At 45.1% G+C, this 27109-nt stretch overlaps 1 protein-coding gene and 1 pseudogene across 1 annotated transcript; one reads left to right on the forward strand and one right to left on the reverse strand.

Moving 5' to 3' along the window:
* The first annotated feature begins 3284 nt into the window (after positions 1 to 3284).
* Positions 3285 to 4208, forward strand: LOC138732513 (olfactory receptor 14A16-like). Its single transcript, XM_069879115.1, has one exon. It carries the CDS (start codon positions 3285 to 3287, stop codon positions 4206 to 4208), a length of 924 nt encoding a protein of 307 aa, XP_069735216.1.
* Positions 4209 to 9099: 4891 nt separating this feature from the next.
* LOC138732514 (olfactory receptor 14A16-like) lies at positions 9100 to 18089 on the reverse strand (annotated as a pseudogene).
* Positions 18090 to 27109: the final 9020 nt, after the last annotated feature.

The raw sequence follows: 27109 nt of genomic DNA on the forward strand, positions 1-27109 counted from the left end.
CTGATCCTTCTCTAAAACCCTCTATCACCAAACCCTTCTAAAACCTGCATAAATCTCACACTTCTACAACCTGACACTTTCATGACCCAAATATTCTATGACCCTTTCAAGACCGGAATCTTATATGACCCCACATTTCTGTGAATCTTTTACAAGTGAACTCTTCCACTATTCCCCTATGACCTAATTATTCTGTGATGTGACTCTTCTCACACCCAAGTTTTCTGACATTCTATTATGAACCAATCCTTTTATGACCCAACCATTCTAGGACCCAAGTCTTCTAAAACTCTATGGAGCTGTGTGAGAGCCTCGGCTCCTCCCCTAACTCTACAGCCTCCTTTTTGGAATTACATAGAATAACTGCTCCTGGACTGATATAATAATGTGAGAATGTTCATGACACCAGCATCGTTGTAGCCAAAGCCAGATCTCCCTGCTGATGTCCTGGGGGTCAGGGCTGAGCCTTCCTGCCTCACCAAGCAAACTCAGGCTTTTCTCAGCATCACAGCTGCCTGCACAGAGCCTCTGCCCTCCTGCAATCATGACTTCCAATTATCGGTGCTAACGAGTCCCTAGGGAGGCTTTGTCACTAACAATCCTCACTGAAACCAATTAATACTTCAAGGTACTCTGAGTTGTGTTCTTGACTTCTTCAGAGCTCTCCTCAATCTCCTCTCAGCAGCTGAGATTCTGGACTCAGCAGCAAATCCACCCTGGGTCTCATTAAAATACAAAGAGCCTTAACAAGCTCTTTCTCTTCCTGGCATTTTCTTCAGGTCTTCAAGCCTTGTACATCTCCCAGGAGTCATTTCCCAGTGTGGTTAAAGAGGAAGATTTCAAAATGCACCTAAGAAAAATACGTTCAGTTTAATGTTTATATATCACTAATTTTCAGCTCAGAGGACAGAAAACAGAAGCATCCTCCAATGGGTATTGATGCTGAGTGTCACCTCGTGGTCTGGGCAGCATGGAAAAGAATCCCTTGAGGTCTGACCCTGCATGGACAGCCTTGCTCCTAACCTCCCCAGCCCCACCATTTCTGGCAGTGACCACATGGGACTTGCATCCCTTTTCCTTAAGTCCCTTTCCATTCTGACATCTTGGGGAAATGAGATCATTATCTGTCACTTTCCTGGTGGCACAACCCCCCTCCTCCTCCTCCTCCTCCTCCTCAGTGATTCTCCTTCACAATTAATGCAGTAACATTGTAGGAAATAAGTTTCTCTTCCCAGCTGAGGAGGGGAACATCAGGGATGGCTTCAGCCTCTTTCTCAGCAGGTTCCCCTGGAGCCCCAGGGACACCTCGAGGGAGCCCAAAGGGGGCAGAGAAAGCGCTGCCTTGGGCTGCTCCTCTGCTGCTGAGCTGGGCTGGGCTCCTGGCAGGAAGGGAGCTGGTGGCAAGTGGGCAGTGCTAGAAAGAGCCAGGTCTGGCCAGGAGCAGCTCTTCTGCAAAGCCCAGCAGGGCTGAGGGCACCGCCTGCAGGCAGCAAGGGGAGAGGAGGGAGCAGAGAGAGGGGAAAAGCAGGGTGGGGTGGGAGGATACTGAGAGCTCCCTGCCAGAGGAACCCTCACAACCCTTCTCAAGGTGAGTCTCTGGCTGTAGAACAATGCAGGAGCCATTCCTGGAGGGATCTTCTGAAGGGACCATTTCCCATAACTCATGGTATTTGTAAATACAAATATCTCACTTTCTTTAGCGCAGAGGAGGATCACGTGAAGGACTCCACGCTGAACCATCAGAAAGACAGAACACAAGAGCTGCCTTCTGCTGATGGCTGTGGAGGTATAAAGGTGGATCTGCACCATTGAGTTCCTCAGGGCTGTCCTTCCAAATAGGGTCCCCGTGTCCCAGTGTGCTGGGACAGAGATTCTGCACCTTCCAGGGTCAGCACTCAGCCTGCCAGGGCAGTTGATCCTGGTGAGGTGGGGAGAAACTGTCAGTGGAAGGAGAAACTCACAGCAAGGCAGAATCATTCTGCTTCGAAGAGCTCTGGGTCACTCCTAGAATATTTCCAAATGGATGTCTCAAGGAGAAGGTCAAGGCAAGGATTGCTATAAAGGTAAGGATCTTCCCTGTGACTGTGTTTTCTTTTTCCTTTTTCCAGGGGAGTAAGGGGGGTGAGAGAAAAGCAAAAGTATAAATTGAGCACTCCGTGTTTAATCAGTGCCTGAGATTCCTGGACTGCAGCTCTGAGTGAGCTTTAGGTCAGTCAAGACCATAGTAAAATGCCTTCAGTAACTTCTCTGCCTATGGACAGCACCAGCCTCACCTCTGCTGAACTAATCAGGTTTTTTAGCCCTTTTCCCCCTGCAAACAGGAACCCGTTCCCAGGCAGTGACCTGTAAACAGGCAGGTTTGTGTAAGGGAGTGCAAAGCCTCTGCCCTCAGGGCTCTGGGCTCCAAGGCTGAGCCTCCTCCTCTGCAGCCTCAGCTCCAGTTCCCTCTCCAGAGCCCAGGGGCTGAGAACAACTGCCCAGCAAGATTGGTGTCTGGGAGGGGATGAGCACAGCTGGGGAAGGGGAGCGCTGTCTGTGTGCCTGGCTGCCTCTGCTCAGGCCTCCCACAGGCAGACCCTCACTCTCTTTGTCCCTGTTTATCCCCTGGTCTCTGTTCTTGCTGTTGTTCTCTGGTTCTTGCTGCCAGGCTCTCTGGGGATGGGAGTTTCAGCTGCAGACTCACCCTCTGAACTGGTTGCTCTATTCTTGCAGTTGTGTCCATGGGAACCTGTGTCCCAGCTTTGCTCTGAGCTGTGAGACACTGGGCAATGTAGTCAGTGGGTCTGGGGAAGGAGCTGAATGTCCCTTCAATAAATGGCATGATGAGGACACATGGCTGTTTTTGAGGTGTCCTTCCAAGCTGTGAACTTCTCTCCAGGATGCAAACCTGCCTTATCACATCTTTGTGCTACGTGAAGGCCCCTTGAGATGAGCAGAGATGCAACTAGAGAGAAAATGCTGTTTTGTTTCTGAAATGAGCCGTGTGTGTTCTGGGCTGAAAGTGGGGGCTGAGACTTTAGGAAAGGGTGAGATATTAGGTGGTGTGAGGTGGATCCCTCTGCAGGGCTGACTCCTCACAGCTAGTTGGCTGAGGATTTGGTCCTCCGGCACATTCAGCCAGCACCAAGCAGGGTTCCAGGCACAGAGCTGAAAGAAGGGCTGAGAGAAACTGAAAAACAGTGGCAAGGGTGAAGTGTGAGAAATGGCTTTGATTTTACTCAAAGAAGTCCCCCCTAACTTATTACTGTAATTTTCTTTTTGTTCAGTGCTTCACATGGCAGCAGATGTCCAACAGCAGCCCCATCACCCAGTTCCTCCTGGCATTCGCAGACACACGGGAGCTGCAGCTCTTGCACTTCTGGCTCTTCCTGGGCATCTACCTGGCTGCCCTCCTGGGCAACGGCCTCATCATCATCACCATCGCCTGTGACCACCACCTCCACACCCCCATGTATTTCTTCCTCCTCAATCTCTCCCTCCTTGATCTGGGATCCACCTCTACCACTGTCCTTAAATCCATGAATAATTCCCTTTGGGATACAAGGGCCATCTCCTACTCAGGATGTGTTGCCCAAGTCTTCTTTGTGGTTTTCTTATTTGGTGCTGAATATTCTCTTCTGACTCTCATGTCCTACGACCGCTACGTTGCCATCTGCAAACCCCTGCACTACGGGACCCTCCTGGGCACCAGAGCTTGTGTCCACATGACAGCAGCTGCCTGGGGTGCTGCGTTTCTCAATGCTCTGCTGCACACGGCCAATACATTTTCCCTGCCCCTGTGCCAGGGCAATGCTGTGGAACAGTTCTTCTGTGAAATCCCTCAGATCCTCAAACTCTCCTGCTCACACTCCTACCTCAGGGAAGCTGGACTTCTTATGGTCAGTATCTTAGGAGCATTGGGCTGTTTTGTTTTCATTGTGGTGTCTTATGTGCAGATCTTCAGGGCTGTGTTGAGGATCCCTTCTGAGCAGGGACGGCACAAAGCCTTTTCCACTTGTCTCCCTCATCTGGCTGTGGTCTCCCTGTTTATAAGCACTGCAGTGTCTGCCTACATGAAACCCCCCTACATCTCCACTCCATCCCTGGACCTTGTGGTGTCAGTTCTGTACTCAGTGGTGCCTCCAACATTGAATCCCCTCATCTACAGTTTTAGGAACCAGCAGCTCAAGGATGCAGTGTGGAAACTGATAGCTGGATCAATCTCTTAAGCAATGAACTTCTCATCATATTCTTCATAGCAGTTATACAACTCATGGCAGGCCCAGACTGGCTTCTCTATGTGTTGGTGGTGTTGCTGTTGTTTTAATACCGAGAATCTTGTCATTCTGTTTTTAATTGACTGTCGTCTTCTATTTTCTTACTGTTTGGCTGTGTAAATGAGGAGCTGTGCTCTCTGCATGTTTAAATAATACAAAGGGATAATCAACACCTCTTGTTTCCTGATATATTTCCTCCAAGGCATTTTTGGAGCTGCAGGGACAGTTCCTGTGGGCATGGGTGGAGAGGAAAAAAATCCTAACAGGGCAGTACTGCCAGGCACCAGTGCTTCATCTCCCAGAGATGTTCTCTCTCAACTTCCACACACACCCATCACCCTGCTGTAAAGCCTGAGTGCTCTGAGCTTGGTCAGTCTGCCTGTGGTTTGCATCATGTCACCACTGCTGGTGGTTTGCATTATGTTTGGGTGTTGAAAAATATGACTATTGCACTCATTTATACTAAAGGATTTGGTCTACATGGACTTCTGTAAAGCCTTTGACGGGGTCCACCACAACAGCCTTCTCTCTTCCCTCAACTTTCTCTCTTTCTCCAGCTTTGTGGGGGTTTGTTGGGGTTCTTGGTCCCTTTTGGCAGTTTGTGAGGGGTGGTCCTGGATCCCATTTGGAGGGATTTTGGGGGGTCCTGGGTCCTTTCTAGGGGGTTTGGGTTTGTCTTGATTCCCTCTGTTGAAGTTTAAGGGGGCTCCTGGATCCCTTTTAGGGGGCTTTGAATCTCTCTTGAGGGAATTCAGGGTGTCCCAGATCCCTTCTAGGGGTTTAAGGAGCAGTAGTGGATCACTTTAGGGGGTGTCTGGTGGGCACTGGATCCCATTTGGGGACTTCAGGGGGTCCTGGATCGCATTTGGGTGGTTTGTGGGAGTCTTGAGTCCCTTTTGGGTGTCTGTGGGTCTCTTTTGGGGGAAATTCAGAGTGTCTCAGCTCACTTTTGGGGATTTTTGGGGGGGGGTCTTGGGTCCCTTTAGAGAGGGGTTGTGGAGGTCCTCGGTCTTTTGGGGGTGTTTGGGGGGTCCTGGGTCCCTTTTAGGGGGATTTAGGAGGGGCCCTGGGTCCTTCTTGGAGAGTTGGGAAGGTCCTTATTCCGTTTCAGGGATTTGAGGGGGGTTCCTGGGTCTCTTTTTGAAGTTTGGGGAGGGTCCTGTGTCCCTCTTGGGGGGGTTGGGGGAGTCCTGAATCCAGTTTGGAAGGGTTGGCTGGTTTCAGGGTAAATTTGTGGGGTTTAGGGGGGTTCTGTGTCTGGTTTTGGGGTGGGTCACAGGTCCTTTTTGAGGGGTTTAAAGGGGTTTGGGGGAGTTGTGGGGGGTCCTGGGTCCCTTCTGGGGGTGTGCGGGGGGCAGTCCTGGATGCCATTTGTGGGCATATTGGGGGGTCTTGGTTCCCTTTTGGGGGAGTTTTGGGGGGTCCTGTGTCCCTTTTGAAGGGGTTTGGGGGTACATGGCTATATTTCAGAGGAGGCTGGGAGGGTCCTAGTTCACATTTTGGGGGACTTTGTGGGGTCTTGAATTCAATTTTAGGTGGTTTGGGGGCTCGAGGGTCCATTTTCAGGGGGTGGGTTTTGGAGGTCCTGAGTCCCATTGTGTGAATTGGGGTTCCTGGATCCTATTTGAGGGTTTGGGGGAGTCCTGAACCCCTTTCCGAGGGGGAGGGTTTAGGGGTCTTGAGTCCCTTTTGGGGGATTTGGAGGGCACCTGGGTTTCTTTTGGGAGGTTTGGTGGGTCTTGGATCCATTTTGGGGGGTTTGGGGGAGTCCCAGGTCCCATTTGGGGGTGTCCTGTATTCTTTCTTGGGGGATTTGGGGGAGTCTTGGTTCGGGTTTTAGGGTTTCCTGGGTTCTTTTAGGACAGACTCAGGGAGTCCTAGATCCCTTTAGGGGAATTTGAGGGGTGTGGGGGTCCCTGTGTCCCTTTGGGGGGCTTGGTGGTGATGGTGGTGGGTGTGCTTGGTCCCTACTGGGGGTTTGGGGGGGTTACTGGGTCCCTTTTCACAGAATCAACAAGTTGGAAAAGACCCATGGTACCATCGAGTCCAACCATTACCATCAATCACTAAACCATGTCCCTCAGAACCTCATCCACCTGTCCCTTCAACACCTCCAGGGAAGGTGACTCAACCCCCTCCCTGGGTAGTCTCTGCCAGTACCCAATGACTCTTTACGTGAAAAATATTTTTTCCTGATGTCAAGACTGAACCTCCCCTGGTGGATCTTGAGGTCATTCCCTCTCGTCCTGTCCCCTGTCACTTGGGAGAAGAGCCCAGCTCCCTCCTCTGCACAACCCCCTTTCAGGTAGTTGTAGAGAGCAATGAGGTCTCCCCTCAGCCTCCTCTTCTCCACGCTAAACAACCCCAGTTCCCTCAGCTGCTCATTGTAAAACTTGTACTCCAGGCCCTTCACTAGCTTCGTTGCTCTTCTCTGGACTTGCTCCAGAGCCTCAACATCCTTCTTGTGGTGAGGGGCCCAGAACTGAACACAGTATTCGAGAAGTGGTCTCACCAGTGCCGAGTACAGAGGGAGAAGAACCTCCCTGGACCTGCTGGTCACACCGTTTCTGATCCAAGCCAAGATGCCATTGGCCTTCTTGGCCACCTGGGCCACTGCTGGCTCACTTTTAGTCACTGTCAACAAACACCCCCAGGTCCTTTTCCTCCAGGCAGCTTTCCAGACAGACTTCTAGTCTGTAGCTGCTCAGGGTTGTGCCCCAAGTGCAGGACCTGGCATTTGGCCTTGTTAAACCTCATCCCGTTGGTCTCAGCCCAGCGGTCCAGCCTGTTCAGATCCCTTTGGAGCCTCCTGACCCTCCAGCAGATCGACACTTCCACCCAGCTTAGTGTCATCTGCAAACTTGCTAAGGGTGCACTCGATGCCTTCATCCAGGTCGTTGCTAAAGACATTAAACAGGGCTGGACCGAACACCGAGCCCTGGGGACACCACTTGGACGTGGCCTTCAGATGGAGTTTAATCCATTTCCCACCACTCTCGGGGCCTGGCCACCCAACCATTTTTCCTCCCAGGAGAGTGTTTGCCTGTCCAGTCCAGAGACTGAGACTCTTTTATGTCTGGAGCCTTCTGTGTCCAGAGACGTCTATGTCCTTTTTCTTACCTGGCACTTCTGTGACTATCAAGTCTATGACCCAATATTACTGTGACCCAGCTCCTATGACCTGAATCTTGTATGACCTGACTCTTATATAAGCCATAAGCTGCCTCTTTTATGACTTGACCCTTTTATGACCCCCCTCTTTACAACTCCTTGGAGCTGTGTGAGAACCTTGGCATCTCACATAACTCTACCAGCCTTCATTTGGAATTACATGGAATAACACGGAATAACTGCTGCAAATGTGACTTGGCAATGTGAGAATGTTGATGACACCAGTGTCATTGTAGCCAAAGCTACAATGGGGGTCAGGGCTTGGCCTTTTTGCCTTTTGGGTGACAGGGCACAGGCTGCCTTGGGCTGTGCAGGTGCTTCTGAGGCCAGAAGTGCTGAGAAGGTTTGATCAGAGGAGCAGCCCCTTTGCTTGTGAGGGTGTGTTTGATGTCTCAGCATCCCAAGGAGGTGGCAAGGCAGGAGCAAAACCCTGGTTTGTGCTGGTGCCTCGGGATGTCCCTGGTGGCTGAGAAGGTCTCGGACCAGGAACAGGCTGAGTGAGGAACAGGGCTGGAGAAGGAGCCTGGCCTGAGGTGGTGCTTGCGGTGTCACTGGTGACCATGTGTGTGATGGGGATGAGAAGTCATTTGGCTTATTGGGCTGGTTTATTTGGGTTGAGTTAACATTCTTCACCATGGCCAGAATGGGTCTGAGGTTTGGCTTTGTGCTGTCTGTGACCCAGGGAGGTTTTCATTATCACAGAATCACAGAATCACAGAATAACGAGGTTGGAAGAGACCCACCGGATCATCGAGTCCAACCGTTCCTATCAAACACTAAACCATATCCCTCAGCACCTCATCCACCCGTGCCTTAAACACCTCCAGGGAAGGTGACTCAACCACCTCCCTGGGCAGCCTGTTCCAGTGCCCAATGACCCTTTCTGTAAAGAATTTTTTCCTAACGTCCAGCCTAAACCTCCCCTGGCGGAGCTTGAGGCCATTCCCTCTTGTCCTGTCCCCTGTCACTTGGGAGAAGAGGCCAGCACCCTCCTCTCTACAACCTCCTTTCAGGTAGTTGTAGAGAGCAATGAGGTCACCCCTCAGCCTCCTCTTCTCCAGGCTAAACAACCCCAGCTCTCTTATGAACAAGCCTTACAAAGCATCAAGCTTTTTTTCTGCTCCTCACACAGCTCCACCAGGGAGTGGACTCAGGGTGCACAAGAAGCTACAAGGGGACACTGCTGGAACAGCTGACCCTAACTGACCAAAAGTACTTTCTGTAACATAGGATGCAACACTTGGCAATTAAAGTTGGATTAAAAAGAAGAAATTGAAGATATTCAGAATGATGATTTTTGCCTTTCTACGAAACTGTTACTGCTGATGGAGCCCTGCTGTCCCGGAGAGCGCTAAACACCTTCCTGCCAACTGGACATAGTGAATGAATCCCTCGATGTGCTTTGCTTGCAAACACAGTCTTGCTTTACCAATTAAAATGCTTTTGTCTCAACTCATGCTTTTCATCACTTTTCCCTTCCAATCCTCTACCCCATCACACCATGGGGGAAAGACAGAGTGGCTGTGTGGAACTGAGCTGTTGCTCGAGTTAAACTATGACAGTGATTTCTGGTGCTCCAAATGGAGCTCAGGGGGTTCAACATTAAATACAGATGACAGGCTGGACATACAATGAGTTACATTATAATTGCTATGCAGAAGAAATGGGAAATTTATTGCTTGATAGAACATCCAGTTACCAGTTTCAAAACTGCATCCTTGAGCTGCTGATTCCTGAAGCTGTAGATAAGAGGGTTCAGTGCTGGAGGCACCACTGAGTACAGAAATGACACCACAAGGTTCAGTTATAGACAAGAGATAGAGGGGGGCTTCAGACAGGCAATCAAGCCAGTGCTGATAAAAAGGGAGACCACAGCCAGGTGAGGGAGGCACGTGGAAAAGGCTTTGTGCCACCCCTGCTCCGAGTGGATCCTCAGCACAGCCCTGAAGATCTGCACATAGGGCACCACAATAAAAACAAAACAGCTAAAAAATAAACAGGCACTAAATACAATAAACCCATCTTCCCTGACGTAGGATTTTTAGCAGGAGAGCTTGATGATCTGGGGAACTTCACAGAAGAACGGGTCCATATCATTGCCCTCGCAGAAGGGCAGGGAAAATGTACTGGCCATGTTCACCAGAGCAGTGAGAAACCCAGCGCCCCAGGCAGCTGCTGCCATGTGGATACAAGCTCTGGTGCCCAGGAGGGTCCCATAGTGCAGGGATTTGCAGATGGCAATGTAGCGGTCATAGGACATGATGGTGAGAAGAGATAACTCTGCACCAAACAAGAAGACAACAAAGAAAACCTGGGCAGCACATTCCACATAAGAGATGTGTGTTCCAGAGGGAAATGGCCAAACTTAGGATGGTGTGATGAATGGGAATGGGTGGGGTGTTGGACATAGCTGGAGTGTGGGAATTAGTGGGGCATGGAAAGAGGCGAGGCTAAGGATCGGGCAAAGCATGGGATAAGGTGGGGATTTGGAACGGGCTGGGTGTGGGAAATAGTCTGGTCTTTGGAACTCTAACCTTAACCCTAACCCTAAGACTAATATCGCTAATCGTAATCCTAACTTTAATGTCGCTAACCCAAACCAGAAACCGAACCACAACCCCAACCTTAAAGCCAATGTCACTAACCTGAACCATCACCCTAATGCCCCTAACCATAACCCTACCCCTATGTAAAAAACTTGAGGAAGCATAAATAACTTTTCTTTACACCATAGAAATCAAATTTAATCTAGTAAGAAAGGGTTAAAATTTACCAAACAAGCCATCTAAAATTTTTTTCAGGATTTTGAATATTCATTTACCAAAAATTGAAATATTTAGTAGAGTTTGATAGAAGGAAGAGGTTTTTGGTAATTGTCTAGAATTTGAGATTACAATAGTTTGGTAGGTACTTTTCATTCTTTTATGCAATGGAGGAATAAGATTAAATAGTAATGAATAGAAATCTAGAAATTTTAAATTAGAATTTTCCTCCACCACACCGACATTTCTCCCTATTAATTGTCGCCCACAATGTATTTATTTTATAAACCGTATCTCCAATATTCTGTAGGAGGGACATCTGACACTATTTTGTACAATTCAGAAGGATATGTTCTCAGTTGTTTCTTAAGTGCCACCACAGAATAGAGAAATACATTAGAATTTTTCATCAGTCAGCTGGAGAGACAAATGATGTACCTCACAACATAGAGATGAATAAGCATAATACATGCATATGCTTTCTTCTATTTTCCATGCCCAGCTCGTTCCAAAGCCCCACCTTATCCCATGCTTTGCCCGATCCTTAGCCCCGCCTCTTTCCATGCCCCACTAATTCCCACACTCCAGCTATGTCCAACACCCCACCCATTCCCATTCATCACACCATCCTATGTTCAGCTTATTTTCCATGCCCGAACAGTTCCCACGCTCTGCCTCTTCCCCTCTTCCATCCCCTGCCCCACCCATACCCACACTGCACATATTCCTACGACCTGCCTATTGCCACGCTCCTTCTAGTCTCACACCGAACCCTTTCCCATCACCCGCTTGTTCCCACTCTCTTCCTATTTCCCACGCCCTGCCCATTCCCATCATCTGCTTTTTCCCACGCTCCAACCTCAGCCCCGCCCATTCCCGCACCCCACCCATTCCCATGCTCTGACTCTTCCCACACCCTGCCCCTTCTCATGCCCCACCCATTCCCACACTCTGTCTTTTCCTGTGGCAACGTTGTACAGAGAAGATGGCCTGGATGCTGTGGGACAGAGCAATTCTATCAAAGCCTTGAAACAGAGAGTTGAAAGATAAACAAAGGCCAGCTGAAAGGAATACAAGAGCTAGTTGGGTGGGAACAAGCACTAGCTGAAAGAAAAACAATTCAAGAGAACTATCAACATAGTTTATTTGAATGTAACTTGGTTTCTTAGCATGCGCAGTATTTTTGCAAATTCTATGTTAGTAATAGCTTTATGGACAGCTACCTTTAACCAAGAATACACTGGAGATACCCTCGTGGGCACCCAGGAATGGGACCAAAAAGGGTTTATAAAGAAACAGCTATGCTCAATCAATTGAACACTCGCTGATCATCTTGATCTCTGTGTTTGATTCCATGACGCTACTGTCTAAATTTCCCCGTGCCCCTCCCATGTTCACGCTCTGGGTAGGGTGTGGGAAATAGGCGGGGCTTGGGAACGGGCAGGGCGTGGGAAAAGGTAGAGCGTGGGAAAGGGTGGGGCTTGGGAATGGGCAGGGTGTGGGAACAGTCAGAGCATGGGAACTGGTGGGGCGTAGGTAGAGGCAGAGCATGGGAATGGGTGGGGTTTGGGAATTGGCAGAGCGTGGGAAAAGCAGAGCATGGGAATGGGTGAGGTGCCAGATCAGGCACGGCTGATGATGGAGCATGGGAGCAAGCAGGTGGTGGGAATTGGCGAGGCGTGGGAAATAGGTGGAGTGTGGGAAGAAGCAGGTCATGGGAACGGGCTTAGTGTGAGACTAGAAGGAGCGTGACAATAGCCAGGTGGCAGGAATATGTGCAGTGTTGGTATGGGTGAGGCAGGGGATTGAGGAGGGGAAGAGACAGAGCGTGGGAATGGTTCGGGAATGGGAAATAAGGAGAACTTATGATGGTTTGATGAACGGGAATGGGTGGGGTGTTGGACATGGCTGGAGTTTTGGAATTAGTGGGGCATGGAAAAAGTAGGGGCTGCGGATGGGGCAGAGCATGGGAAAAAGCTGGGGTTTGGGAACGGGTTGGGCCCTGGAAGTAGCCGGGTCTTTGGAAATCTAACCTTAACCCTAATATCACTAACCCTAATCCTAACCCTAATGTCGCTAACCCAAATCATAAACTGAACCATAACTGTAGCCCTAAACCTAATGTCGGTAACACTAACCATCAATCTAACCCTAATGACCCAAACGGAATGTCCCTAACCGTAACCCAACCCCTAAGTAGAAATCTTGAGGAAGCTGTAAGAACTCTTCTTTACATCATAGAAATCAAATTTATACCTTTATGAAGGTCAAATTTTACCATAAAATCCTTCTAAAATTTTCTTCAAGATTTTTGAATATTCACTTACCAATAAATGAAATATATAGTAGAGTTGGTTAATAGAAATAGGGGTTTGGCAATTGCCTAGAATTTAAGATATTTTAAATCTTTGGTAGACACTTTTCATTCTTTTATGCAATGGAAGAGTAAGATTAAATAGTGATGAATACAAATTTAGAAATTTAAAATCAGAATTTTCCTCCACCATATCGACATTGCTCCCTATTTATTGTCACCCATAACGTATTTATTTTTGTCCCACCTTTCTCCTCTAAAGTGTAGCAGGGACATCTGGCACTATTTTGTACAATTCAGAAGGTTATGTTCTCAGTTGTATCTTAAGTGCCACCATAGAATAAAGAAAAATATAAGGAATTTTCTGTCTTTATTTTTGGCAGGTAGCTTGAGAGACAAATGATGTACCTCACAAGATAGAGATGAATAAGCATAATCCATGCAGATGTTTTCCTCCTCCCCATCATCTAGATGATAGTAGATTTTGATAACAGAACGTGGGTTTTGGTAATTGTCTAGAATTTGAGGTATTTTAAATATTTTGTAGCGACTTTTCATTCTTTTATGCAATGAAAGAGTAAGATTAAATAGCAATGAATAGAAATTTAGAAATTTCTATGTCAATTGGGGGGAGGAAAATTGTAAGTTGAAATTTCCGTTTGAAATTTCTGGATTCCCACACCCTGCCAATTCCCACCTGAAGGTGCAAATGAGACAGCATGATTCTTTTTATTTAGTGTTGCCAGAGTGTAAGAGTAACTGACACAGGGTTTGGCAGAGTATTCTCCACTTTGCAAGGTACTAGAGAAATTTTTCAGAATATGTCTCTTTTGTGAGATGTGAACATATATGAGCTTGGTCTGCGACTTAAAGACTAGGATTTCTTACTTCACCACTCATCATCTGTGTCCTGGAACTGCTCTGGCACACTCTGGAGAGGAGAAAACGGGTGAATTTAATGATCTCAAAAACATAGCTTCTGATAAATCATTGGTGACTAATAGAGTTGTAAATGCATAGAATAGAAATGCATAGATCTTAAGGAAGAACCATCAGCTCATTTTAAGAACTTACCACTAAAATTTTCTTATGTATCAACACTTGCTTTCAAGAACTAGTTCTCTTGTATTCAATTGGATATCCGTTGAAAGTTGACCTATATTTGCTTCCAAAAAAGAGTCTTTATTTGAGAGGAGAGTAAACAGAACATTTCCTGGCTATGTTCTTCTTTAAGTTAAGCTGTGGACCTCAAAAGGCCAAAAAATGGAGCATGTTCCAGAGGCAGTTGAAATAAACTGATGAGGAGGAAGAAAACATCTGCCTGGATTATGCTTATTCATCTCTATCTTGTGAGGTACATAATTTGTCCCTCAAGCTGACTGCCAAAAAAAATACAGAAAATTTCTGATGTATTTCTATATTCTGTGGTGGCACTTAAGAAACGACTGAGAACATAACCTTCTGAATTGTACAAAAGAGTGTCAGATGTCCCTCCTATAGAATATAGGAGAAAGGGTTTATAAAATAAATACATTGTGGGCGACAATAAATAGGGAGAAATGTCGGTGTGGTGAAGGAAAATTCTAATTTAAAATTTCTAGATTTCTATTCATTACTATTTAATCTTACTCCTCCATTGCATAAAAGAATGAAAAGTACCTACCAAAGATATAATAATCTCAAATTCTAGACAATTACAAAAAACCTCTTTCTTCTATCAAACTCTACTATCTATTTCATTGTTTGGTAAATGACTATTCAAAATCTTGCAAAAAATTTTAGATGGATTGTTTGGTAAATTTTAGGCCTTTCATAATAGATTAAATTTGATTTCTATGATGTAAAGAAGAGCTCTTACAGCTTCCTCAAGTTTTCTACGTAAGGGTAGGGTTATGGTTAGGGGCGTTAGGGTCAGGGTGATGGTTAGGGTTAGTGACATTGGGTTTAAGGATACGGTTGTCGTTCCGTTTATGGTTTGGATTAGTGACATTAGGGTTCGGATTATGATTAGGGATATCAGCCTTAGGGTTAGGGTTAAGGTTAGAGTTCCAAAGACCAGACTATTTCCCACACCCAGCCCGTTCCAAAGCCCCACCTTATCCCATGCTTTGCCCGATCCTTAGCCCCGCCTCTTTCCATGCCCCACTAATTCCCACACTCCAGCTATGTCCAACACCCCACCCATTCCCATTCATCACACCATCCTATGTTCAGCTTATTTTCCATGCCCGAACAGTTCCCACGCTCTGCCTCTTCCCCTCTTCCATCCCCTGCCCCACCCATACCCACACTGCACATATTCCTACGACCTGGCTATTGCCACGCTCCTTCTAGTCTCACACCGAACACTTTCCCATCACCCGCTTGTTCCCACTCTCTTCCTATTTCCCACGCCCTGCCCATTCCCATCATCTGCTTTTTCCCACGCTCCAACCTCAGCCCCGCCCATTCCCGCACCCCACCCATTCCCACGCTCTGACTCTTCCCACACCCTGCCCCTTCTCATGCCCCACCCATTCCCACACTCTGTCTTTTCCTGTGGCAACGTTGGACAGAGAAGATGGCCTGGATGCTGTGGGACTGAGCAATTCTATCAAAGCCTTGAAACACAGAGTTGAAAGATCAACAAAGGCCAGCTGAAAGGAAGACAAGAGCTCGTTGGGTGGGAACAAGCACCAGCTGAAAGAGAAACACTTCAAGAGAACTATCAACATAGTTTATTTGAATGTAACTTGGTTTCTTAGCATGCGCAGTATTTTAGCAAATTCTATGTTAGTAATAGCTTTATGGACAGCTACCTTTAACCAAGAATACACTGGAGATACCCTCGTGGGCACCCAGGAATGGGACCAAAAAGGGTTTATAAGAAAGAGCTAAGCTCAATCAATTGAACACTCGCTGATCACATTGATCTCTGTGTTTGATTCCATGAGGCTACTGTCTAAATTTCCCCGTGCCCCTCCCATGTTCACGCTCTGGGCAGGGTGTGGGAAATAGGCGGGGCTTGGGAACGGGCAGGGCGTGGGAAAAGGTAGAGCGTGGGAAAGGGTGGGGCTTGGGAATGGGAAGGGTGTGGGAACAGTCAGAGCATGGGAATGGGTGGGGCATGGGAACAGACAGGGCGTGGTAATTGTTGGGGCGTGGGAACGGGCAGGGAGTGGGAAGAGGAAGAGTGCGGGAATGGGTGGGGTATGGGAAACTACAGGGCGTGGGAACAGTCAGAGCATGGGAACTGGTGGGGCGTAGGTACAGGCAGAGCATGGGAATGGGTGGGGTTTGGGAATTGGCAGAGCGTGGGAAAAGCAGAGCATGGGAATGGGTGGGGTGCGAGATCAGGCGCGGCTGATGATGGAGCGTGCGAGCAAGCAGGTGGTGGGAATTGGCGAGGCATGGGAAATAGGTGGAGTGTGGGAAGAAGCAGGTCATGGGAACGGGCTTAGTGTGAGAATACAAGGAGCGTGGCAATAGCCAGGTTGTAGCAATATGTGCAGTGTGGGTATGGGTGAGGCAGAGGATCAAGTAGGGGAAGAGACAGTGTGTGGATATGGTTCGGGAGTGGGAAATAAGCAGAAGTTGTGATGGTGTGATGAACGGGAATGGGCGGGGTGTTGGACATAGCTGGAGTATGGGAGTGAATGGGGCATGGGAAAAGTCAGGGTGTGGGATCGGGTAGAGCATGGAACAAGGTGGCGTTTGGGAACGGGTTGGGTATGGGAAATTGTCTTGTCTTTGGAACTCTAACCTTAACTTTAACCCAAACCCTAATATCACTAACCGTAATCCTAACCCTAATGTCGCTAACCCAAATCACAAACCGAACCATAACAGTAACCTTAAAGCTAATGTCACTAACCCTAACTATAAACCTAACAGTAATGACCCTAACCCTAACGACCCTAACTGTAACCCTACCCCTACATAGAAATCTTGAGGAAGCAGGAAGAACTCTTCTTTACATCATAGAAATCAAATTTATACTTCTATGAAAGGTCAAACTTTACCATATGATCCATGTAAAATTTTCTTCAAGATTTTGAATATACATTAACAAATAAATGAAATCTATAGTAGAGTTTTATAAGAGAAAGAGGGTTTTGGTAATTGTCTAGAATTCAATATATTTTAAATCTTTGGTAGCTACTTTCCATTCTTTTCTGCAATGAAATATTAAGAATATATAGCAATGAATTGAAATATAGAAATTTCAAATTAGAATTTTCCTCCACCTGATAGACAATTTTCCCTATATATTGTCGCCCATAATATATTTATTTTATACCACCTTTCTCCTATACTCTGTAACAGCGAAATTTGGCATTACTTTGTACAATACAGAAGGTTACGTTCTCAGTTGTTTCTTAAGTGCCATCATAGAATAAAGAAACACTTTAGGAATTTTCTGTATGTATTTTTGGCAGGCAGATTGAGAGACAAATGATGTACCTAACAACACAGATATGAATAAGCATAATCCCTGCAGATGTTTTCCTCCTCCCCATCATATAGTAGATTTTGAAAATAGAAAGTGGTTTTTGGTAATTGTCTAGAGTTTGAGATATTTTAAATCTTTGCTTGCTAATTTTCATTCTTTTATGCAATGAAAGAGTGAGATTAAATAGAGATTAATAGAAAATTAGAAATTTCAAATTCGATCTCTACCAGATCCACATTTCTCCCTATTCGATGTCAGACATAATTGAATAAAATATAATAAGGCATGCAGGCAATTGCTGTGACAGAAATATATTGTTAATTTTTCCAGTCCATGAAATAGGCAGAGCATGGGAACGGGCAGGATGTTGGATAGGGTGGAGCTTTGGAAGAGGCGGAGTGTGGGAAAGAGGCAGAGCATGTGATAGGGAAGGGCAGAGGATGGAGCACAGGATGAGACGAGACCAGGGAATGAGCAGAGAGTGGGAATAGGTGGCGCGTGGGAATGTGCGGGGTGTGGGAGCTGGAATGGCGTGGGAAAGGGCAGGGCGTGAGTATAGGAGGAAGGTGGGAACGGGTGGAGTGGAGCTGTGGTGGAACGTGGGAAATAGGTGGAGAGTGGGAAGCGGCTGGGCCAAGACCAGAGCATGGGGAATAGGCAGAGGGTGGGAATGGGCGGGGCTGAGTATGGAGTGTAGGGCTTTTCTCCTATAAGCCTTAGGGTTAGGGTTATGGTTAGAGTTCCAAGGACCAGACTATTTTGCACACCCTGTCCAATCCCAAGCCCCACCTTTTCCCATGCTCTGCCCGATCCAAGCCCCGCCTCTTTCCATGCCCTACTAATTCCCACACTCCAGCTATGTACAACACCCCACCCATTCCCATTCATCACGCCATCACAAGTTCTGCTTATTTCCCACGACCAAACCCACCCTACATCTCATCCCCTGCTCGATGCTCTGCCCTGCCCATACCCACACTGCACATATTCCTACGACCTGGCTATTGCCACGCTCCTTCTAGTCTCATATCCAGCCCATTCCCGTGACCCGCTTGATCCCACACTCCACCTATTTCCCACGCACCGCCAATTCCCATCACTTGCTTCTTCACACGCTCAAACCTCAGCTCCGCGAGTTCCTGCACCCCACCCATTCTCGGGTTCTGCCTGTTCCCTTGCCCTGATAAAGACGTTTGATAACTAGTTATGCTAGGAATGGTTTTCTTTATTTGTAGGTTTGGGGTTTTGGGTTTCTTGTAAGAATGTGAATGCATAGATCTTTAGCAAGTACCATCAGCTAATTTTAAGAACTTATCACTAAAATTCTTTCTTATGTATGAATACTTCCTCTGTAAATCTATTTATCTTGTATTCAATTGGATATCCGTTGAATGTTGTCCTAGATTTGCTTCCTAAACCAAAAATTTATTTGAGAGGAGAGTAAGAAAAACATTTCCTGGCTATGTTCTTCGTGAAGTTAAGCTGTGGACCTCAAAAGGTAAAAAACCTGAGCACGTTCCAGAGGCAGTTGAAATAAACTGACGGGGAGGAGGAGAATATCTGCATGGATAGTGCTCATTCATCTCTACGCTGTGAGGTACATTCGTCTCTCAAGCTGCCTGCAAAAAATAAATACAGAAAATTCCTAATGTATTTCTTTATTCTATGGTGGCACTTAAGAAACAACTGAGAACATAACCTTCAGAATTGAACAAAATAGTGTCAGATGTCCCTGCTACAGATTATAGCAGAAAGGGAGAACAAAATTAAATACATTATGGTCAACATAAAATAGGGAGAAATGTTGATTTGGTAGAGGAAAACTGAAATTTGAAATTTCTAAATTTCTATTCATCGCTATTTAATCTTACTCTTTCATTGCACAGAAGAATGAAAGGTAGCTACCAAAGATTTAAAATATCTCAAATTCTAGACAGTTACCAAAACCCTCTTTCTATTATCAAACTCTACTATATATTTCATTTATTGGTAAGTGAATATTCAATATCTTGAATTAAATTTTAGGTTGATTTTATGGTAAAGTTTAACTCTCTCATAATAGATTAAATTTGATTTCTATGATGCAAAGAAGAGTTCTTACTGCTTCATCAAGATTTCTGCATAGGGGTAGGTTTACGGTTTGGGTCGTTAATGTTAGCGCCATTTGTTTTAGGGTTATGGTTATGCTTCTGTTTATGGTTCGTGTTAGTGACATTACGGTTAGGATAAGGCTTAGCGATATTTTCCATAGGGTTAGGGATAAGGTGAGAGATCCAAAGACCAGACTATTTCCAACACCCAGCTCGTTCCCAAGGCCAACCTATTCCCAGGCTCTGCCCGATCCTAAGCCCCACCTCTTTCCATGCCCCACTAATTCCCACACTCCAACTGTGTGCAGCAGCCCGCCCATTCGCACTCATCACACCATCACAAGTTCTGCTTATTTCTGACACCCAAACCATTCCTATGATCTGCCTCTTCTACTGCTCAATCCTGTGCCCTACCCATTCCTAAACTGCACATATTCCAATGTCCTGGCTATTGCCATGCTCCTTATGTTCTCACACCCAGCCCGTTCCCATGACCCGCTTGTTCACACAGCCCACCTATTTCCCACGCCCCGCAGAATCCCATCACCTGCTTGTTCCCATGCTCAAGCCTCAGCCCCGCCCATTCCCATGCTCAGCCTGTTCCAGCACCCCACCCATTCCCATGCTCAGCTTTTTCCCACAATCTGCCCTTTCCTGCGACCTGCCTATTTCCCACGCCCTACCCATTCCCAAGCTCAATACTCCGCCCTGCCAATTCCCACATTCTGCCTATTTCCCACGCTCTGTTCTTGGCCCAGCCCCTTTCCACTCTCCACCTATTTCTCACGCTTCACCACAGCTCCACTCCAACTGTTCGCACGTTCCACCTATACTCATGCCCCACTTTTTCCAACGCCTTTCCAGTTCCAACATCCTGCCCATTCGAACGCGCCAACTGTTCCCACTCTCTGTGTGTTCCCAGGGCTCCTCTGATTCCATGCTCCATCCTCTGACCTTCCCCATCACATGCTCTGCCTATTTCCCACGCTCTGCCTCTTCCCATACTCCACACTACCAAACATCCCACCCGTTCCCATGCTCTGCCTCTTTCATGGATTGGAAACATTAACAATACATTTCTGTCACAGCAATTGTCTGCACACCTTGTTGTCTTTTATTCAATTGCATATCAGTTGAAATTTTTCCTATATTTACTACTTAAAAAAATTTTCTGAGAGGATATTAAACAGATAAATTCTTTTTCGATCATATTAAATATGAGAACAAGAGCCTCACAATCAAAAATAGGAGCACAGAATGTAAAACCTGGAAAGGATAGAGAATAGTATTAATCTGTATTTCTACAATTTAACCAAATTCAAATGAAAAATAATTTCCTGGTAACTTTTCATAGAGCCACTCTTTGTGCTTTGCAATGACCATGATTAATGCATGCAATATTTTGAAGGCTCAAAGGTGCATTAAACTTATTAATAATCAGGGCAGAAGGATTTTTATGTTAGACTAATCAGAATTAGAAGTTTGATGTTTTAAAATTCATATTTTCTTACAGGAATAAACAGGAAGAGGTTAATGTGCAATTGAGACAGCTAGTTTCTTTTCAACTTGTTTTATCAGAGAGTAAGAGCAATGAACACAGGTTTTGGCAGATTATTCTCCACTTTGCAATGTACTACAGAAATGTTTAGGAATATGTCGATTCTGAGAGATTTGAACAAATATGAGCTTGGTCTGCGACTTGAAGACTAGGATTTTTTAGTTCATCATTCATCATCTGTGTCCTGGAACTGCTCTGGCACACTTGGGAGAGGAGAATATGGGTGAATTTTATGACCTCAAAATCACAGCTTCTGATAAAAGTGTTTGATAACTAGTTATGGTAAGAATGTTTTTCTTTGTTTGTAGGTTTTGTTCTTCGGGTTTTTTTTAAGAATGTGAATGCATAGATCTTAAGCAAGTACCATCAGCTAATTTTAAGAACTTATCACTAAAATACTTTCTTATGTATGAATACTTCCTTTGCATAACTATTTATGTTGTATTCAATTGGATATCCATTGAATGTTGTCCTAGATTTGCTTCCTAAACCAAAAATTTATTTGAGAGGAGAGTAAGAAAAACATTTCCTGGCTATGTTCTTCTTTAAGTTAAGCTGTGGACCTCAAAAGGTAAAAAAATTGAGGTTTACTGTTATTTTTTGGTTTATGGTTTGGGTTCATTACATTAGGGTAAGGATTAAGGTTAGTGATATTAGCCATAGGGTTAAGGTTAAGTTTAGAGTTCCAAAGACCAGACTATTACCCATGCCCAGCCCGTTCCCAAGACCCACCTTTTCCCATGCTCTTCCTGATCGTAAGCCCCACATCTTTTCATGCCCCACTACTTCCCACACTCCAACTATGTCCAACACCCCGCCCATTCCCATTCATCACACTACACATATTGTGCTTATTTCCCAAGCCCAAACTGTTCCCACGCTCTGCCTCTTCCCCTGCTCGATGCTCTGACCCACCTATACCCATGATGTACATATTCCTATGAACTGGCTATTGCCACACCCTGTCTGTTCTCACACCCAGCCCGTTCCCATGACCCGCTTGTTCCCACACTCCATCTATTTCCCAAGCCCTTAAGATTCCCCTTACGTGCTTGTTCCCACATGCCATCATCAGCCCCGTCAGTTCCCACGCCCCGCCAATTCCCACGCTCTGCCTGTTCCCACATCCTGCCCATTCCCATGCTTCACCCACTCCCGCACTGTCTTTCCCCATGCCCCTCCCATTCCCACACTCTGCCTGTTTTTAGTCCCCACCCTTTCCCTTGCTTTGCCTGTTCCCACACCCTGCCCGTTCCTGCACCAAGCCTCTTTCCCATGTCCCAGCCATTCCCACGCTCCATACTCAGCCCCGCCCATTCCCACCCTCTGCCTATTTCCCACACTCTGTTCTTGGCCCAGCTGCTGTCAGAAGAGATGCTGAGAAAGAATGACCATGAATGCTGCAGAGCCTCTGGAGATAAAACTGCAGAGAGATTTGATAACCAGCTAGCATCCAGCCTGCGCTGGCATCTGCAACCCCCGGTGGGGGGGCCAACAAACCCTTTGATCCGGGTCTGATAGTCACCGAGAAGGAGCCTGATCCACCTCCACCCTGCCCCTCAGACTGATGGGTACATGTCAGGAGGGAGGCACAGCGGCAGGGAGAAGTTGAAATATTTCAAGCTTTTCCTTTGATTTGTGCATGTGACGGCGGTCCGCGCTGTGATCTAATTAGTTACAAAACTATAAAGGAGATTCCAAAAGCTGCAAAAGAGAACGTACTAACTGCTCCGGATTCAAGCCGCCCGGCCGAGGGGGAGCCACCCCCAACCCAGCTCCCACGGCCCCGACTGGAGCACCTGCAGCAGCCCTGGGGCATTTACAGTGACCACGGGATGGTCCTTTGGGACCGAAGGGCTGCGAGAATCAGAAAGTTTAACTGCCTTCTAAGAACAGAAACATGTCACACTGCAGTTCAGCTCATCTCTACGGCAATTAAGGGTCCTTCAGGAAGTGGACTTAGAGCACAGTTAATTGGATGATCATTTATCACAAAGCAAGGATTGTTTGTTTTACTGGGACTGATTGATACTGATTTTACGGAAACAATACAATGAATGGCTTGGATGCCTCTGCCTCCTCGCTTTATACCAAAGGGCACTAGAATTGCTCAGCTGATCTGGGTGGAACAGTGGCCCCTCAGCACCAAGAAACTGCACCACCTTAAAGCTTTAGTGCAAGAACAATTACAAGCTGGACACATTGTACCAACTACCAGCCCGTGGAACACACCGGTGTTTGTAATACGGAAGAAAAGCAGAAAATGGCGTTTATTACAGGACTTGCGAAAAATAAATGCGATTATTGGGCCTATGGGAGCATTGCAGCCAGGAATGCCCTCACCAACAATGTTACCACAAAACTGGGACTTAACCGTTATAGATTTGAAAGACTGTTCTTTTACCATTCTCTTACATCCAAAGGATGCAATCCGTTTTGTTTTTTCTATTTCTTCTATTAACAGGGCAGAACCGAGCCAGCGGTATCACTGGACTGTATTGCCACAAAGCATGTGCAATAGTCCAACAATTTGTCAGTGGTTTGTAGCAAAAGCTTTAGCACCAGTTCCTGAATTTTATCCTCAAGCCCTGATTTATCGTTACATGGATGATACTTTAGTTGCAGCCTTGACACCAGAACAGATGGCTAAGGCTGTAGCAGCTGTAACAGCAGCAGTTACTCAAGTAGGTCTTTGTGTCACACCAGAAAAAATCAAAAAAACCTCTCTGTGGAAATATTTGGGTTGGAAAATCCAAGAACAAACTATTCAACCACATCAAGTTAAACTTTTATATTCTGCAAAGACATTGAAATATGTGCAAAAATTGTTAGGAGCCATAAATTGGGTACAACCCTTGATAGGCATCACTACAGAAGAATTACATCCTTTGTTTATGTTCTTAAAAGGGGATTCAGATTTAACCTCTCCCAGGCAACTAGACAAATATTCATTGGTTGCATTAGACAAGGTCGCTAAAAAGCTTTGTAAGAAACAAATATTTCACAAATGTGGAAATCAGGAATTTGTAAAGTGTCAGGATCACCTCGAATTGTAGAATTGGCTGCTGTTGTTAGATACTTTAAGCCATTTTCACAACCCATAAACATTGTTACTGATTCAGCCTATGTGGTTGGCATTGTTTCAGGCTTGAAGAATGCCTGTTGAAAGTATGTAGACAATGGACAGCTATATGATTTTTTTAAAGGAACTGAAATATCAGTTAGACTCTCAACATGAACCTTACTTTATAATGCATGTACATATTTTAAGTGTTGTATGTGCCCGGAACCATTTGTAGTTTAAATATCCATAGCATGGAAAAATTGTGGATCCAATAGTGATAACCAACATTGTATGAATGTATTCAGCTGGATTTGAAATGAGTGGTCGTGTGTGTGTGTTTGAAGCGCTTCAAACATTTGTAAGACTTACAAATTGGTTTTGATTAATCTTGAAAATATATCTCTAGGACCTTTCAATCTCAACTATCCACTAAGCCAGCAAACAGGTAGATTTACCTGGGGATCTTTGGAATGAAAGGCTTCAGAAGGAAAAATTTTAAAATACAGAGCAGAACATAAAAATGGAAAGAGAGAGAGAAAAATAGTTAGATAAAGCCCAGCCTCACAGCTGTATGTGTGTGAGTGCCCCTCCTTCTCCTTCCTTTCTAAGTTTTATTCCCTTTCAGCTTTGCAGAAGTCCAGAGGAGTTAATTGTGTTATCTCTCTAGGGGAATGCCAATTTGTGAGAACACTCTGCAGTCCAGTGTCACTCATCAGAAACTGCTGGGCCCTAGTGCAGACAACCTTTAGGGATAATCGAGCCAATGATAGAGGAAAATTCAAATGATTCATTACAAATTATTGAGTGATATTTTGCCAAACTAACCCCAAAAACCAATAGCAACTAGACTTGAAATGATTACAACGATAATCACCAATGGAAGAAAAAGAAGAATTCAGTTATTAGGCCAGGACCCTATAATCATTTATATCCCAATGACAAAAAACTATGCTAAGTGATGCATGGCAAATATTTTGAATTTACAGGTAGCTCTAACAGATTATCAAGGAAGTATTGATATCCACTTACTGATTTATAAGTTGTTTTCCTCTCTGCAAATATTACAAATAGAACAGAAGCCGTTATGTAGAGAGCGACCGGTTGACGGCCCTACAGTATTTACGGATGGCTCAGGAAAAACAGAAGAGCACTACTAATGTGGAAAGAAAATGGAGAGTGGGCAAATAAAGTGTAGTCTATATAGCAGAAGGATCAACACTAATAGTGGAATTATATGCAATGCTAAAGCCTTTGAATGACATCATAGTCCCTTTCATTTAGTTACAGATGCACAAAATGTAGCCAGAGTAGTGCAGCATATAGAAAGAGGATGGTTAAAACAGATAAACAATGAGTGATTGCTTTTAAATGTTAAAGCAGTTATGGTTTCAAGTCACAGCTAAAAAAGCAGAATTTCACGTGATGCACGTTTGGAGTCACACATGACTTCCAGGATTTATAGTCGAAAGAAACAGAATAGCAGACAGACTGACAGCAGGACCAGTCCAAGACCCACTACCAGCATTGTTCAAAAAGCACTAATGTCACATCATCTTATCATCAGTCTGCCAAGGCACTATGGAGGCAACTTAAAATTTCATTAGAATTAGCCCAGAACATAATAAAATATGCCTGGATTATCAACAAATAACACCATTTCAACCTAGAGGAGCCAACCCGAGGGGATTAAGCGCTTTACAAATCTGGCAAAAAGATACTATTCACATACCTGAATTTGGAAGATTGAGATCTGTACGTTTCGATTGACAGGTATTCAAATGCGATATGGGCAACAGCATATACAGGGGAATCTTTAAAGGAAATAGCGAACTCACACAGGTAAAACCAGACAATGGCCCAGGATATGTCTCTAATATAACAAAATCCTTTTTTCAACCATGGGGAATCACACATGTCATGGACATTCCTCACTCACCGACAGAACAAGCCATAGTTGAACAAGCTCATGGTACATTAAAGAATTTGTTAAAACAAAAAAGGGGGAGCGTGGGATACGCCCCTCAAGAGAGACTATTAAAAGCTATGTATGTTCTAAAAATTTTTAAATCATTGCCAAGAAAATATTCCCCCGATAGAGTGACATTTTTTCATGAAATCAAAAGATATCATGAGTAAAGCTAAAGTAATGATACATAACTTAGAAACGAGAGAATGAGAAGGTCCACGGCCATTAATAATGTGGGAGCAAGGGTGTGCTTGTGTTTCTACAGATCATGGACTGCAATGTATGCCAGCAAGATGTGTGCAACCTGCATTGCAATAATTGTGGGAATTTTGTGTTGAGCAACGACCATTCCATGGATCTCCACACAATCCCAGGAGAATCTCTGGGCAACCCTAGTCAATGCAGCATAGCAAGATTTATTGTGTTTGTTGGTTGCAACTCCAACCAATCTATTTAGCACCTGTTTAGTAAGTTTACCGACAGATGATGTTCTTTATTTAGTGTGATAAAAGTAGATGTTAGTAAATGTTTTAGTTTTAAAAGCAAAGTTGTAACTCTTATATAAAATGTTAATTCCTTGCTTAGTGTGTGTTGAAGTGATTTTAGATGATGCAATTACATGTCTGCAGATATACACAAATCCAACAACATCTCCCTGCAATCACCAAGAGAACTGCATTTATTTGAGGAGATAGAGCATGGGCAGATAATCCTTCTTGTATTTCAGGAGGCCCATGTACATTAGGCAAATTCATATGATTTACTCCGAATGTTTCTATGATTTTAAAACACACTTTGGCTCACCATCATCAAACAAATGCCTCATTGACAGCTTTATCTCATCTTTTGACATATTTATCAGATCATTCAGAATTTATGTAATAAAGTATTAATGTCTTAGACTATTTAACAGAAGAATAACAAATCTAGTATGAATGGAATACATGTGCCGGATTTTCTGTTGGAATTGGACCTTGGATTATAAAAATGGCCATGATAGGTTTTAAGATTTTACTTGATTTTTTTTCTAGCATATAGATTTGTGTGCCTTGTTTAATTAATTAAGTGTAGAGCTTGATTGATAGAGTGTTAAGACAAATAGTAGGAATTCATGAAAACAAAAAAGGGGGAGATATCAGAAGAGATGCTGAGCAAGAATGACCATGAATGCTGCAGAGCCTCTGGAGATAAAACTGCGGAGAACTTTGATAAGCAGCTAGCCTCCAGCCTGAGAAATTTCAACATCTGTGGCAAAACCAAGAAGGCATAGGAACAATAACAGTGGTCACGAGGAGCTGGGAAGGGGAAGAAGAGCTGTGGAAATTTTTATGAAGGACTTCCAGGACTGTTGTTTGCATTTCACTAAGGTACAAAGATGAGGTTGTAACAATAAACCTGGTCTCAGCTTGAAATGAAAGCAGAGTCCGTGTCTGTTTAATACGCCACAAGCTGCTTCCCACTCTCCACCTATTTACCACTCTCCAAAACAGCTCCAC

The sequence above is a fragment of the Phaenicophaeus curvirostris genome, chromosome 33 (assembly GCF_032191515.1).
Source record: "Phaenicophaeus curvirostris isolate KB17595 chromosome 33, BPBGC_Pcur_1.0, whole genome shotgun sequence".
NCBI lineage: Eukaryota > Metazoa > Chordata > Aves > Cuculiformes > Cuculidae > Phaenicophaeus > Phaenicophaeus curvirostris.